A 16,287-nucleotide genomic window follows, 5' to 3' on the forward strand; every position below is an offset into this window, starting at 1 on the left:
AGTATATAAATAATAAAAATAATAATTTAATAATTGGAGGGAGCACGCGCATGAGCCAGCCATTTTGGAACAGGCAAGGAAACAACCTTCCATTGAAACAAAATGGTTTATCATTTGAGTTAGTGACCCATTTTAGAGCCTTCTCCGGAAGACCACTGTCTCCCATTTGGAATTCCCCTCACTTCCTGTTGTTTACTGAAAGCTCTATTCAGTTTAGGATGGCATGACCCTGCTTGCAGTGACCTGCAAGCTGTGTGTGAAGGCACTGTTGCTCCAACTCTTGTCTCTTGCTTCTGAATGTCAGAATGCATGATGAGCCTTGTGATTGGGCCAACCGGCAGCACATGCTGTAACACTCCTCATTCACCAGGCACAGCCCTTATTTCCTGTCCACGCTCTCTATTTTTGACATTCTTGAAACACCTTTAATGTGAGTTGCTAGAGTTCAGCTGCCTCCCCAGGGTCTCTAGAACTGAAGTGTATGGCAATGAATGCATCTTGTGCCTCTTGTACACCTACATCCCAGGGCACGGACATGAACACTACAGAACTGTGCAGCAAACACTCAGCTGTTTCACATGCTGGTGCAGCTCATAGCTTTAGGCCTTCTTTTGCTTTTAAATCAGAGGAAAGGGGCAGGCTAGTCCAGAGAAAATGAATACAACATGCAGGAGACCAAGCAGAGTTTGTGGCAAGGTATTGTGGGAGACATCCACAGGAAAGTACTCACAAGAATATTCCTATTTTCATATGTGGAACCCTGGAGGTTATATACTGGAAGAAACAGTGGACTCATTCTCATGACCCTAATCAGGGTTGGAGAGCCATGTGTGCGCCTGATCATTGGTTGTGTGAATGCAAAGATCAAGGTAGGAGGAGGGGAGAGTGGTTGTGTGGGAGCCAGGCACTGGGTAGGATGGACACTGCCAACCCACATTCTGTCCTCAGGATTTTTTCGAGGGTGGATGAAAAGCTGACCTACCCAGCTCCTGCCTCCTACATGATCACTCTCTCCTCCTCCTACTTGATCCTTGCAAACACACACCTGTTGATTGGGAATGTGCATGGATCTCCAATGCTGTCTGTGTGCTCTGCCTACCCATATTAGGATCATAAGCCCCGTAACTTGCTCAGCTGCACCCTCCCATTCTGCATGGTGGATAACCCCTTTATTATTAAAAGAGATACCTGACCATATGACCTGTTCTGGTCTGCTGTGGTTCAAGAGGCTGGCATTCTGCTTCTCCACCCAGAGTTTCTGGGTGGTGTGGATGGTCAAGAGCTGCTGATAGACCTACCCTGCAGTTCCCTCCTTTGGAGGGAGTAGGAGTGGAGTGCAAGCTATATTCATGACTCATAACCCTCCAGGGACTTTTACACACAGCAGGCTTTATCGCAGGTTTACTGGGAGGCTTTACTGTGTACCCAAATTTGCCCCCCAAAACCAACACGAATAGTTGATTTTTTTTACCCCGGATATAAATTGGGCTACACTCTCATGCGCTGTGAAAAACCTGGATTGTGTGTGAACTGCTCCTCAATAACTCACAGGGACTTCGGGATAAATATGGCGGATATGTGAGCGCACCCCCTTCATTCCGGAGGAGGTGCGAGTTAAAGGGATTTAAAAGCCCCATGTGAAAAACTCCCAGCAGGTTTGACTTCTTGGTAGCAGTGCCAGTGTGGAAAACTACTTTTCCAGGCATCTCCCAAGTGACTCTTTCATCCTCTTTTTGTTTGGAGGCATCTCTATTTTCGGTTTTAATTTCTTCCCATTTCTCTCAGTGTTGCAAAAAACATCCCTTTTGACTTGCAACATGTCAAAGCTCAAATCTGCACTACAGATTTAAACTGGTTTAATAATCATTTCTTCTCCCCCAGGGAATATTGATGGTTTTAATTCTAGAAGGGTTCACGGCTCAATGGCATAGTATGTGCTTTGCATGCAGAAAGTCTTGGGCACAATCTCCGGTGTTAAAGGGATCTTGGGTAGCTGTAGTAGCCCCTGCTAGAGCAGACCATCCTGGACTAGATGGACCCATGATCTGACCCAGGCCCAGGATAAAGCAGTTCCCTAACATTTCCATCTCTGAGAATTTTCAGAACCCTCCCAGCACGTCAATATCCACAGTGCTCTGTGTGCATTCGAGGCATATCCACTGGATAATTAAGGTCATATTAATAAGATACCACACTGTGCTTTTTTAATACTGTTTCTTTTTTCTAGGAAAATGAACTGAAGGATGCTGTACATGAAAAGAACCGCCTGAGCCTTCAATATGCAAGCATATCCCACAAGGCCCTGCAGTATGACCAGGTAACATCTTCATAGGCAGAGAAAATCTTTTTCATGTTGAATCCATCTCTACGCCTTAAACACTGGTCCCCTCTCATGCAGGCTGTTTAAAGTCATCAAGGCATAGTCCTGGGAAGTGGGGCTATATTGTTCATCACCAGTGATGAACAATATAACAAACAATATATTTGTGTGTGCAAACACATTCCAAATGTCACTCTTCTGTCAGTTCCAGAATGCTCCGGAGAGAAGGAACGACTGTTTCAACCAGTTTATGGCTCGGCTGTGCCCTTGAGGAAGTTCTATGCAACTGGGCAGCTTCTTGCACATCTGATTAGGACACAGGGGATTAGAGCTGGTCTTGCAGTAGTGAACATTAATTGTTCTCTTTGCTAAGTAGGGTCTGCCCTGGTTTGCATTTGGGTTGGTGACTACATGCGGGTGCTGGCTGCTGTAGGATGTTCCCTTTAGGGGATGGGGCTGTAGCTCAGTGATGGAACATCTGCTTGCCATGCAGAAGGCCCCAGAGTCAATCCCTGCCAGCATCTCCAGGTAGGGCTGGGAGATACTCCTGCTTGAAAAGCCACTGCTGTTCAGTGTAGACAGTACAGAGTTAGACCAATGGTCTGATTCAGTATAAGACAGTTTGCTATGCTCCACACAGTATCATCCTGGAGCAAAAAGAAAAGAGTCCTGTGGCACCTTAAGTCTAACAGATTTATTATGTTTCAAGCTGCAATAAATCTGTGAGTGCTGAAGATGTCACACATTCTTTCTCTGTGTGTGTGTTTGCTGTAGCAGACTAGCACAGCTACCCATTTGGACCTCATCCCAGAGCAAAATGTTTCATAAGAAGTTGGGCTGCACCTTCAAACTAGGTCAGCTGTCTCTCACCACCATGGGGAGTGGGAAGACTTCGGTACTCTGATGTAATTTCATTTCACGTATGGCCCATATGTTCCCAAGACAGCAGCTTGCTGAGGCGATCATTAGATCCACTTGCATAAACACAAATAAATGGGATTGACAGGCTCCACAAAGCATGTTGGTTATGGGACAAGCATAATCAGTCACAGCTGTGCACCTTGCTCAAGGCAACATTCAGAGGGACGGCGAAAATAAGGTTCCACTGATAGCATGCTGTCTTTATGTGTCAACCACTGACTGTGGGTACCCACCATACCAGATCAATAAATAAAAATTCAAATTCTGTTGAAGGAAACGCAGAGTCCAAGCTTGGAAACTGGAGTTGCTTTTTGTCCTCTTTGCCAGCAGCAGTTGGGATTTGACAATTTACCCCTTGGTTCCATTGGTTCTCTCTGCCCTCTGTTCCATTCCTCCTGAATTCTGGTTGGAGCAATAAAATTTTTAAAAAATAATTCTAAAATTGGCACAGGTGCAGTTTACCATTCTGACACTCCCAGTTTCTGCATACCACCAGTAGCAATAGGTTAGATGGAACTTGATATAAAAGAGAAGGAGTGCAAAACACCAAACCAGAGGGATGCTCCTCTAAGGTTTCCACTCCCTAGGTGAGGTGGTAGAGCCCATGAGAGGTTGTCTGAGTTGTAGGGTACTGATGTCTTCGGGAGACTTCATGGGCCCAAGAGACGCTCACTAGACCTCTGGCCCTTGTTGGAATATGTTGCTCCCTTGGAGCTCTCTGTGATGCTGTAAATCTGCCCTGCCAGCCTATGCCACCATAGATACTCCTTCATGCGTTCCCACCCATGGTCTTGTCCAGGGCTGCACAACTTAGGCCCTCCTGCTTCCCATCACCCCTGAGGATTGGCCACTGTGCCTGGGGATGAAGGGAGTTGTAGTCCAAAAACATCTGGAGGAGCTGAAGTGGTACAGCCCTGATCTATACACAACAGCTGTATGGTGCTTCTTCTGTGTTCATGACATCTGTTGAAAGACTATTTGTGATCTCAGCTCACAGTTTTTTCCATGTTGTTGCTCAGGTGAAAACAGACTATGATCAGCTTAGAGAAACCCTCACCACAGTGACCAAAGAACGAGATTTGGCTGTGAAGGAGAAACAGCAGCTCCAAGCCAAACTGGAGAACTTAGAGCAAGTCCTAAAGGTATGCAGAGATCACCAGAAAAAAGCATTTATGAATTACTTTGAACATTTGACATGTGAGGCACAAATTATTGTTTAGAATGTTTTACTATTTATATCATGATCTGGAAGCATTTATGGAGGCCAGGCAATACCACATGAGGTTTCTTTAATGGTTGGACTGGTTTCCCCATAGTTCCTTTTTTTGGGCAGAGCTTGGAAGGCCTGGGGGGAAAACTGAACACCCCCACCCTTTTCCCTGTGTTTTTCCTGGTTTTCCCCCAGGTCAAATCCCTGCCTGACATCCCAAATTCAGGTCCCATATTCAAAGCCCACTGCCAGCTTGAATCCCAAGACCTGTGGTCCTTTTGGCTCTTGCCACTGCTGCAGATGAGGCTGAGGCTGAGGCTGTGGCTCAGTGGCAGGGCATCTGCTTGGCATGCAGAAGGTCCCAGGTTCAATTCCTGGCAGCATCTCCAGGTAGGGCTGCATGAAAACCTGCATGAAACTGTCTAAACCCCTTTTAAAGCCATCCACTCTGGTGGCCATCACCACATCCCGTGGCAAGGAATACCAGGAAGATTAATTATGTGCTGTGTAAAAAAAAATACTTCCGCTTGTCTGTCCTAATTTTCCCAACCTTCAGTTTCATGGGGTGACCCCTGGTTCTAGTGTTGTGAGAGAAGGAGAAAACTTTCTCTCTGTCCACCCTCTTCACTCCATGCATAATTTTATACACTTCGATCATGTCTCCTCTTAGTCACCTCTTTTCCAAGCTAAAGAGCCCCAGATGCTGTAGCCTAGCCTCTTAAGGAAGGTGCTCCAGTCCCCTGATCATTTTGGTTGCCCACTTCTGCACCTTTTCCAGTTCTACAATCTCCTTCTTAAGATACGGTGACCAAAGCTGTACGCAGTACTCGAGATGTGGCCGCACCATGGGTTTGGATAAGGGCATTATAATATTAGCATTTTTATTTTCAATCCCCTTCCTGATGATTCCTAGCATGGAATTAGCTTTTTTCACAGCTGCCGCGCACTGAGATGACACTTTCAATGAGCTGTCCACCACGACCCCATGATCTCTCTCCTGGTCAGTCACCGACAGCTCAGATCCCATCAGCGTATATGTGAAGTTGGTGTTTTTTGCCCCAATGTGCATCACTTTACACTTGCTTACACTGAACCACATTTGCATTTTGTCGCCCAGTCCCCCAGTTTGGAGAGATCTTTTTGGAGTTCCTCACAATCCGTTGTCTCCACGTATGGAGACCCCTCAGCTCCACCTGTCTCTCTGTCCCTGCGCGTGGAACAAGTAGCACTTCAGAGAATGCTACCCTGGGGGCCATGGACTTCAGTATGGTACCTAGCAGCCTAAATTTGGCTTCCAGGACCTCCTGACGGCATTTCCCAACATCGTTGGTGTCAACGTGCACCACGACAGCTGACTCCCCCCCAGCACTGCCTAACAGCCTACCTAGACACAGCGTGACAACTGCAACCTTCAAACAAGGCAGGCAAGTGACTGTGCGGTCTACACACGGGTCATAGACCCATCTCTCTATGCCCTTAATGATCAAATCACCCACTACTAAGTCCCGCTTCCTCATTGAGCTGTAATGGTTTTAATTTTCCCTTTCATATATCAAGATATATTAACTTGGCAGAAGAGCTGGGGTTTAAATGTGCTGACCCAGCTTAACTCTTTGAAAAGTTAAATATCGCCACTCAAAGAAAATAGCTCTCTCTCCCCCTCCTCCACTGATGCAAGCCAGTGGCCATTTCTCTTCGTCACTCCTCTGGTGTCAGTACTGTGTCTGCCAAGCAGACGACAAACCCTTTGATCGCTCGCTCTAGCATGGAATTAAATTTGCACCGCTTTCTGTGTCGTGTCCCAGTTATCTTTCTGAAGCTTAGGTGGAGACTTTCAGAAAGCTGCTCGAGTTGCAGTTAATATCGGCAGGCGATTTTATAAATACTGTATTGGAACTTCTAAAATAAGTTTTTCCCCGGGGTAAGTTTTTCTGGATAAGGTTCTCTTGCAAGTTGCTCTTGGGTCAGTTTGTGCAGTCGCCAGATCTCACCCGCTTAAACAAGCCATTTGGAGGGAATGGGGGTGGGATAGTGTTGACAATGCCATGGCCAGATACCTGGGCAACCTTTTAGACTGAAAAAGATAGCCAGAGGGTAATTCTGGGAGCATATCTCTAGCACGATGCTCTTCCCTCTGACTGTGAGCTGGTAGTCACCATTTTTACCTGGACATAGAGAAAGATACTGTAGAATGGCATAGTGTCATTATGACAAGAGGTTCTGTGGGGAAAATGGTGGCCCTCAGGCTCCCAGGAGGAGTGCTGTGTCCAACTGTTATTTTTGCCCCATCTCCAGAATAGCTGAATGCCCCCTATTTTTGCCACCGGCCAATAGGGCAGCAAAATTGTGTGTGGGCAGGGTCAGCCCTACTTTAAAAACCAGGAAACCTGTTTTTCTATCATTAGAATGAATGCTGCATGAGGAATATTTGCATATACTGGTTTGGTTTTGCAAAATGTATTTCATTCATTGTCTTTGGGGTTTTCCCTAAACCTTTGAAATTGGTGGGGCAAATAAAAAAATGACATGCAGGGCAGAACATGAAGATGTTTTTAACTTCTCTTCAGCTTTCTCTTCAGCCAAGAGAGCTAGAAATGTGGATTTTTTTAAAAGGGAAAACTGAGGCTCTGAGGTAACTAGCTAGCAAAATTCTGCACTTTTGCCACAAACTAGAGGGTATGCAGAACACACCAAGGTGTGTTTGTAGGGATACAAATTAATAGGTATATACGTTTCCAAGTTAATGCTGCTCTAAAAAGGTTAGGTTGGATTTGGGTTTTTTTTTGTCTTTTACAAAAATGTTGTATAGGAATTTCATTTCCCCCCCTGAGCTTTGTTCGCTTTTGTCAACTCACCAAACCACAGTACTAGCACCAGCAGTCTCTTTTAGATCAACACAGAGAATTTCAAACGCTGCCTTAGAATCTTAACTTTGTTGGGCAAGCAAAAAGGAAGCCGCGGAGGGCACAGCATGTACATTTGAGGGGGAACAAAAGAAGCTGCTCTGCCTTTGGTTTAACCGAAAAAAGAAAAATCCCTTTCCCAACATTTGCCTTCTGCCCTTTACAAAAAGACATTACACAAAGCAAGCCTGGATACTTTCATTCCTATTTTAGTCCTTCAAAGACATGCAGAATAATAACAATAAAAAAGTTTCATGCAGCTTTTGATAACTAATTCTGGAAATTCTCAAAACAAATCCAATATCTATAAAGTTGTTAGAATCCTTTTGACTACACTAAAGTACTTAGATGGTACCAGGTACCATCAGCACTTTCAGTGAGAGTAGGCTGCCTTTGTCCTCCAACTCAGAGGGGTTCCTTAAGGACCTGACATTTTAGATGGAGCCCCCCCGCTCCACCATTGAAGTCAGTGCCTGTGAAATAGGGCAAGGCCTATTTAATCCACCAAAGCTTCTCCAGAGAAGAGGTGAGTCCAACAAGCCAACTAACCAGCAATCTACAGTTAACTCCAGGGCTTTGCTGGAGCAACATCTTCTCTACTCTGGTGCTATTCTCCAGCTTAACCTCCTGAGATACTTTGACTCCCTTGTTTGTCTTCTGTTCTCTCTTGGATCTGTCCAAGGTCTGAATCCTTCCCCAGGGACGCCCCACCCAGAACTCTGTCTCAGCTGTAACACCGATCTGGCCAACAACCCACCTGGAATAGGATACATTGTGTCTCTGCATGAGTTACTGATGTGGGCCTGCCTCCTCTTTGGATGTGTGCTTTGGGATTCACAGGAGCCTTGAATTTATTTCTCACAGCACCACTAGTAATTTCCTCCATGGCACACAGCTGAGCCCAGAACCATGTTCTAGGTACATCCTGTGGGAATCGCTGTGCTATCCATGACAGCACACTGGCTCTTTTTCTCCACATGCAAGTCCAGAAATTAGTATGAAGGACCTCACTGGCTTGTCACTCAATCCAGCAGGATTCATGAGCAAGACTAGACCCAGCTGTTGCCCCAAAGTATGCACTTTATTCCAAGCAAGCCCTTGCATGGCCACAATCAATCAGTTGGAGATGCCTTCCATCAGGTTATGCACAGCTTTTGCTTAATGCCAGTGGCTTCCCAACTTGCTGGGCATAGACCTACCCATAATACGTGCTACCTAATGGGGCAAGAGCCTGAACAGTCCCAAGGCAAAACAAGCAGCTATTAAACAAAGTGATTTATTTGGGAACACACTGGGTAACTCCTTGCATTTCAAAAATAGCATAAAATAGCATTCTGCCTAGCTAGTGATGTCACTGAGGACAGATGTTAGGTACTAGGAATTAGGAAGCATCTTTTAAAAGATTCAAAGGAACTCTTCAAATCACCAGGGGTTTATCTTGGTATTGTAAAATCAAACCAGAACATAAAAGGGCCGTGTATTTTCAAGAACTCACCTTTTTTACAGTTAGACATGACTTCACCCAGCTCCACTTTCAAACTGTGCCTACAGAATTTCTCGTGGGAAGATTTATTCAGTTGTCAGTTAATACATACCTTTGGGTTTGTGGAGCTAACCAAAGTGAGGACATAACACATTGAGCCGGTTCTCACAATCAGTGAGACCCGATTTGCGAGAGTGAGCTGGGAGAGCGGGCTAAGCCTGCTCTGCTACACACAAGCAGGGTGGGAGCCCTGGGCGGCCGGATCGGCCACCCACACGATTGCCGGCTCCATGTAGGAGCCAGTGGGGGCTGATTGGTCCCCGGAAGCTCCAGCATGCCCTGGGCATGCTGGTGAGACCCCCAGAGCCGGGAGGCAGCTTTTCGCCTCCCCTCCGGGGGTCTCCACGTGAGTAGTCACACCGCGGAGCCGCGGCTACTCACGATTAAAAAACCCAGGTTTGCAGAGCACTCTCTCCACAAACCCAGTTTTAGGAGCGGGCTACTTGAGCGGGTTACCTACTCAAGATCCAGCGGGCTCGCAGCTGAGCTCGGTGGTTCTCACGACTACAGAAAATTGGGCTAGCGGAGGCTAGCCTGATTTTCTGCAATCGTGTGAATAGCCTCGTTATATCCTATATTGCCCTCTGTATATTTCACCTAGGGAGCAGTTAGTTCTTACTTTTCAAACACTTCTAGATGGACAGTCAGATAACTAAGATTGGAAGGCTGTTGGAAGATATGGACAAATTTGTCACCTACAGGGATGCATTGTTTGTATTAGCAGAAAGAAAATGGAGAGCTTTTTTGTGTCCTAAATCTATGTTGACTGCCAGGCTGTGGTGGCTGGTGGTTCCTGGGATGGTGGGGGTGGACCTAGGCAGAGCAGGTGATGGGTGGAGCCACAGGTAGTGAGAGGTGGAGCTAATTGTAGGCAGCTGCAGAGGTGGAGGACTAGATGGGTGACTTAGTAATAACTGGCAAAGTGTAGAGTTGTTGCTGAGTGTAATCAACATACAAACACACACGCACACAAATCTCAATTGCTCATCAGCAGAGATACAGAGAAATATGGAAAACATTGGTTGCTTTGCAGTGCCTATTAGGGCTACAGTAGTGTGTAGATTTGTATCTAACACGGCAGGATCAAAATGAAAAGAACTGTACAAGCCACAAGTAAAGCACAGTCCAGCTAAAAAGGCTGCTTCTGTTGATGCAGAAGAGAGTTGATGCATTCTGAAGTCACCAGGGCTTGATTTAAAAAATGAAGGCTACTAATAATAAATAACAACAAGAAAGAACTCTGAGCCAGAGTGGTACAGTGGTTAGACTAGGGGAATCCAAGTTCAAATCCCCATTCAGTCACAAAACACACTGGGTGACTCTAGGACAATTACTTCTCTCTCAGCATAACATTCCCCATAGGGAGGATGAATGTAACCATGTGCACCACTCTGGGCTTCTTGGAGGAAGCACAGGCTATACATGTAAAAGTAAATAAATCTATATAAGCCACAAGTAAAGCAGAGACTAGTTATAAAACTGGACAACAAATGCATTCTGAAGTTACAAGGGCAGCTCTGCCTGTCTGTTTCAAAAATGCATACATAAATAATAGAAAAATCAACGATTTTTCAGTGATGTTTGCTGCAGCTATGAACTATCTCCTGTAACTTAGAGGACACCATGGGAAGCAAAGATGCATGGGGACAACCTCTCCCTACTCCATGTCCACTGAACAGCTGGGTACACTCTCTGCCTGCCTTGGGTGCCCACCACTTAGCCTGGGTGTCCATCCCAACAAGCGACAGATTTTTTTTAAATAGAGGTCACTTCCTTGATCTTTGCCCAATGAACCATAACCCCCAGTGAACATAAAAATCTTATAGATCCTGGTCACAACCCAGAGGGGAAAAACTGGTTAGCTCTCTGCATATTTTCCTTCCAACAGAATCCATTCCTTCTCTACACCACACCCACATGGAAAGCCACTTCTGCAATTATTTGAAAAGCAGTATGGACTCAGAAATCCATGCATATGCCTTCAAAGAACTTTCTGGTTTCTTATGCCAGTTTCTAATCTAATTAGTGCAGTCTTACAGTTTGCTGTTCCTTCCAAGGTTTTATGGCATGTCATTTTGGGAATGGGCCATAATGCTTTGCATACAGATCAGATCAGAGAGCAAGGGAGAGAAAGCAGAGGTTGCATTCTTCACCTCCAAACAAACATAAAGAAACGAGCAAAAGATCAGACTTCCCAACAGCCAGCCAGCCTACCTGCTCTCTAACCAAAATGGTGATTGGATTCTTCTTCTTCTTAGCTAAAAGCAAAAGACTTCCCACCCTCCGGGCACTCTGAGTGGCTGCCTGAGGAGTCAAACAGCTTGGTCCCTCTCTGCTTGGTTTATAGGGTGTTCCTAGGTCCACTCACTTTGCAGAAGAAGAAAAAAGTGAGCATGCCTATTGGCTCCTGCCTTATTAATATCAATATTTTAAAAGATCTGGGGCTTTTAATTTAACATTCTTTATGTATGCAACCACGGCAGCCAGAATAGTATATGCGCAGAAATGGAAGGATAATGAATTGCCCTCAAAAGAAGATTGGTTGATAAAAATTTTGGAATATGCTGAGCTGGCAAAACTTACAGTACTGATAAGAGATCAAAACTTGGAATGTTTTAAAGAAGATTGGAAACTATTCTTATTATACCTAAAGAACTATTTTTCTAATATTGATTTTTCAACAGGGTTTGAAATTTAGTAATATTAGCAGGTTGAGTAGAGTAAAATCGAGTTTGTAAGGTATAGGATATATGTTTTGAATTACTATAGCAATGGTTGAATTGTATAGTTAGTGGTTCGCGCGGATTGGTGAGCGGGAAGTCAACATTTGTTTAATTGGATGTAACGAGATTGTTAAGATATTGTAAAAATCAATAAAAATTTTAAAAGCAAAAAAGATCTGGGGCTTTTCATTTGTTCTTTGAGGTTGGTGCTACCGTCGCCCACCTCACAACTCTTAAAGCAGCAGCAGGCTGCAGGCAAGAGCAGCAGGGAACAACAGAGGGAGGCAGTAGGCACACAAAATGGAGGCAGAGACAACATGCCTGACTGAGAAATTTAAGGTGAGCGCCACCCACTTTGCCCATAGATTAGCTCCTGCTGTCATGGGGTTCTCTTATTTAATTGTAGAGTTTTTAAAAATGGTTTTATTTTAGCAACAGTCGTTTATAATTTTAAGCTGTTACATCTCAGTATTGGGATTGTCTGTGCATACGTATTTATGTTGTGACGGCCACTGGCTATACAAATAAATAAATTGACAGCAGTCTTCAAATCTGGGGGCCAGGACTGGCTGAGAATTGGAGTATACATCCAAACGATACTAACATGCTTTGGCAAAGAACTTTGCACTGTGAGATGAGATTCCTCTCTGGAGCTCCTGCATCTGTGTGCTCCTGCCATTTGAACATGTGCTGGAGAGCTAAAATTCGAAGACCATGTGTCAAATGTCCCACACTCCTCAGGTTCCTGCTGCATTCACTTGGCATCACTCCAGTGTGTCACTCCACTCATTAAGGATTAGCATTGCTCTCCTAAACATTGATGTCCTCATCTTGGGAAGGAAACGTGCAGCTGTTTCTTTGCCTACTTAATGGATTGCTTCCCTGTCTACTCCACAGCATATGCGAGAGGCTGCTGAACGGCGGCAACAGCTGGAATTGGAGCATGAGCAAGCCTTGGCTGTTCTCAACGCAAAACAGCAGGAAATTGAACTCCTGCAGAAGGTAAGGAATGGGGCAGGGAGAAGCCACAGGCAAGCAGCCAGGCCAGTTGCACAGGCCACAGACCACAAAGCAGACCAGTTACTTTGCCCACCACACCAAGGCATATGCTGTCCGTCCTTGTGTTTTCAGTGTAGGAGTGAGCAACACACACAGGCAGACCCAGTTCATACTGCTACACTAATGCAATGAGTGTTCAGAGTGTCCTAAGAATGTTCCAGTGCAATCTGTTCAGAGGGTTTGCTAAGCTCTGTAGCTCTGGTGAGTCTTCCAGAGGGGTGTGTGTGTGTGTTGCTTGAACCAGCACTCAGGCTCCATAGGAAGCTGCCTTCTACCGAGTCAGGCCATTGGTCCATCTGGCTCAGTATTGTCTACATGGATTGGCAGAGGCTCTGCAAGGTTTCAGGCAGGAGTCTCTCCCAACCCTGCCTGGAGATGTTGTAATGGGTTGAACCTGCGGCCGTCTCCATGCAAAGCAGATGCTCTACCACCGAGCTATAGCTTCAGTGCTTTGCTGCCACAAGTGCTCTGTTTGCCCCTCCAACTATTTCTGGTTTCCTGAGATTCTGAAGCTCTGCTTCCCATTAACAAAACTAATAACTGCTGTTTTCATCTTAGCCCCTGTGACAGAACAGTCACTCTGATTATGCTATTTTCAGGATATAGAAAGCGCCTCTCCCATTCAAGCAGCCCCTATCTAGCCTCCCCATCACAGAAAGCAGAACATAATATTGTTCTTCCCAGACTTGATGTGGATACTGGAATCTGATAAGATATCAAACTTTGTCATGAACCTCGGTTTGCAGTGGCGGCAACTGATTATGGGTATCGCTTTCCACATTGTTATTGTGTACTTTGAATTTATATATGGGAGAAAGATAGGAAATTGGGCCTGGCTGCAGGAAGACTGCTTTTTCACACTCTGCATTTTTAAGCAGTCAGAGATTCAGAGCAGCCACTACAGGATCAGTCTGTTCTGCGGCAGAGAAATGGATCTTGATCTGGCAGGATTTGAGCTAGGAACCTCTTGGGTTGTCCTCTGGCGACTCCTTTGGTGAACCACTTCAGGCTATAGAGTGAAGAAAGAGTGGGGCAGTATTCCCCTCCTTCAGGAATACATGAATGAGTCCTGTAACTTTACATCAAGGGTGGGCACACCTGGCCCTCCAGCTGTTGATGAACTACAGCTCCCATAATTCCCAGCCACAATAATCTTAGTTCTCCAGCTGTTGTTGAACTACAATTCCCATAATTCCCAGCCACAATAAATTGTGGCTGGGAATGATAGGAGTTGTAGGTCAACAACAGCCAGAGGGCTCTTTGACCAACCCTCCTTTACATGCACTCAACCCTTCTGAATCCGAAGGAAGGTCCATCTAGTTCAGAATCTTTTCCCCCACACAGGTGTTCCAGATGCTTGGTCTCATAAGCAAGGCATGGAGGTAATAGACTTTCCCCAACATGTGGTATTCAGAGCTATATTATCTCAGAACATGGAAGTTTCATTGAGCTATCAAGGATAGTAGCAGTAGTACCCATCCTACATGAATTTGTTAATAAGAACCTGCTCTCTGGCATCCTTCTGGCTACTAGTCCTTATTGGCTACTAGGCTGATGGCTGTGGACCATCTCCAGCCTCAGAGGCACAATGCCTCTAAATACCAGTTATAGGGGAGCAACAGCAGGAGAGAGGGTATGTACATACCCCTTGCCTGTGGGCTCCCCAGAGGCATCTGGTGGGCCACTGTGTGAAACAGGATGCTGGACTAGATGCGCCTTGTGCCTGATCCAGCAGGGCTGTTCTTATGTTCTTCTGCCTCCTTGGCCTGAGTGCATTTAAAACTAGAGGGTTTATTGGCTTTGGGTTTCTTCTTGCCCCATTTCCCATTCCTTGAAGCACAAAAGCTTGTTGACATGGGGTTGCAAACTTGCAAGGAAGATGGGGAACTGTGAAGGAAGGTAAGCTCTTGAGCCAGGCCCGGGGTATGATGGCTCTCCACAAGCCAAGAGATGTGGCTGGGAAATGTATCTGAGTCTTTGGCTTTAACAGCATTCAGTGATGGAATGTTTTCATAGCGGCAGTCTCTGAGCCCCTAACAAGTCTCTATGGGGAGACTGCCTTCCTCTTCCAAAGTGCTTCCATCAGACTCTGCAGTTCCTGACTATCCTAAAATGGCATGAAGGCGCTATAATGCTCTTCTTCTTTCTTTGCCATCCCAGGCTCAGGTTGAAGCTAAGAAAGAACATGAAGGTGCAGTTCAGCTGCTAGAGGTAAGCAATGCTAGATGCATCTCCATAGCTTGATAATTGTAGTATTTTATTATTATGGCTGTAAATTCCACTAGTAGATTAATCAACAAAAGCTTTAGTTGATTAAGCATCAAGAGCAAATGTTAATCAGTTGGGTTGATAGGGTTGAACCTGTCTATTAGTTGAGTTCATTCTGGTTCAAGTCTGTTACTCTAAACGAGAATTTTAAAACAGTCAAAGCTAGGCTTACCTTCCAAGAATGATTTTGTTTACTAAATGAGAATTTCTCAGACAGCCTTCAGTATCTCAAAAAGGGCTCCTTTACTGAGGTTTTGATCATTTTGCATGTTTGATTTGAAAATGGAATACAAACTGAAAAGCTCACAAACAGATGCGTAAAACTGTATTTCAGTATAATAGGTCAGGAGATCAACAAATCACAACTCTTAGATTGGTTGATGGCCCACATTATTAGCACTCTTATTTTTCTACACTGATTTTGTTGCTTTTAGAACCCCCCTGCCCACCCCCGGCAACTCTGAACACCTGTGTCTATGCATCAAACTAGTCATTATGCTAAATGCATCAATAGGGTTTCAACTCCCCCCCCCCAAAAAAAAATTAAATAGTAGCTGCAGGGATTAGGCTGATTAGAACTATAGTGTACAGGAAGGGGGCTTTTTACCCCCTCCCTCCATGCGGCGGTCCTGATGAAAATCACCCACTATGGGATCTTCCCTCCTAGGGTTCAAATGGGTATTTTCCTGATTGCCATCCCAATGGCTGCCATTTAAATTTAGAAGCAAAAACCCAGATGTACTAATGACCCATGTAGCATCACATCTGCTCTGGCCTTGTGTTTGCAGTGCACCTGTTAAACACAATAGTTTGCTAAACATATTTAACAATTCCTAGGCAGTGCACAAAGAAGGCAGAAATCACATCATCCTTTTTTTTAGAGAGAGAGATTTAACTTCCTTTCTTCAAAGGTCAAAGGGTACAGGTGGGTGGGTGAGAGGAGTGGCCATGGGTAAGGAGCAGGTGGTGGTGCCATTGTCAACAGGCAGTGGAGGGACTAGGTTAAGCCCTAGAGGAAGGCAACCCATAGATGAAGGAGGTTGTTTGAAACATGGACAAGGTCAAGTGTATGCCACAGTTCCATGGGAGTGAAGGAAAGGCGGAGAACATGGGTGAAATATTTTGGACCAACTGAAGTGGCGACTTCAAGGTGTTTAGTTAGGAGTGGGAGGAAGATCAGCATAGAAACTGTAGTGATGGTCAGGCTTGAGGGTGGACTAGGCCTCAATTAGAGTAACCTTTTGGAAGGTGGGCTTCTCCAGATAAGGAAGAAAGCCCAGGAGAATCAAATCCCTGTGGCCCAATCCAGAGTGAGGCCCAGAGTTTACTGGACAACAGGC

The 16,287-nt window shown here is 45.2% G+C and overlaps 1 protein-coding gene and 1 non-coding gene across 21 annotated transcripts in view; both read left to right on the plus strand.

The window, feature by feature from the left end:
- RIMBP2 (RIMS binding protein 2) overlaps positions 1 to 16,287 on the plus strand; it is a 240,764-nt gene that overhangs the window by 161,944 nt on the left and 62,533 nt on the right. For all 20 annotated transcript variants that reach the window (XM_053279070.1, XM_053279076.1, XM_053279081.1 and 17 more), the window contains 4 exons: positions 2,228 to 2,317; positions 4,261 to 4,383; positions 12,518 to 12,622; positions 14,840 to 14,890. In XM_053279070.1, coding sequence (XP_053135045.1) covers positions 2,228 to 2,317; positions 4,261 to 4,383; positions 12,518 to 12,622; positions 14,840 to 14,890 — 369 coding nt within the window. The remainder of the gene's footprint in view (positions 1 to 2,227; positions 2,318 to 4,260; positions 4,384 to 12,517; positions 12,623 to 14,839; positions 14,891 to 16,287) is intronic.
- Positions 4,766 to 4,837, plus strand: TRNAA-GGC (transfer RNA alanine (anticodon GGC)). The gene has a single exon. It is a non-coding gene; the product is annotated as a tRNA-Ala (tRNA).

This window comes from Hemicordylus capensis, chromosome 15 (assembly GCF_027244095.1).
Source record: "Hemicordylus capensis ecotype Gifberg chromosome 15, rHemCap1.1.pri, whole genome shotgun sequence".
NCBI lineage: Eukaryota > Metazoa > Chordata > Lepidosauria > Squamata > Cordylidae > Hemicordylus > Hemicordylus capensis.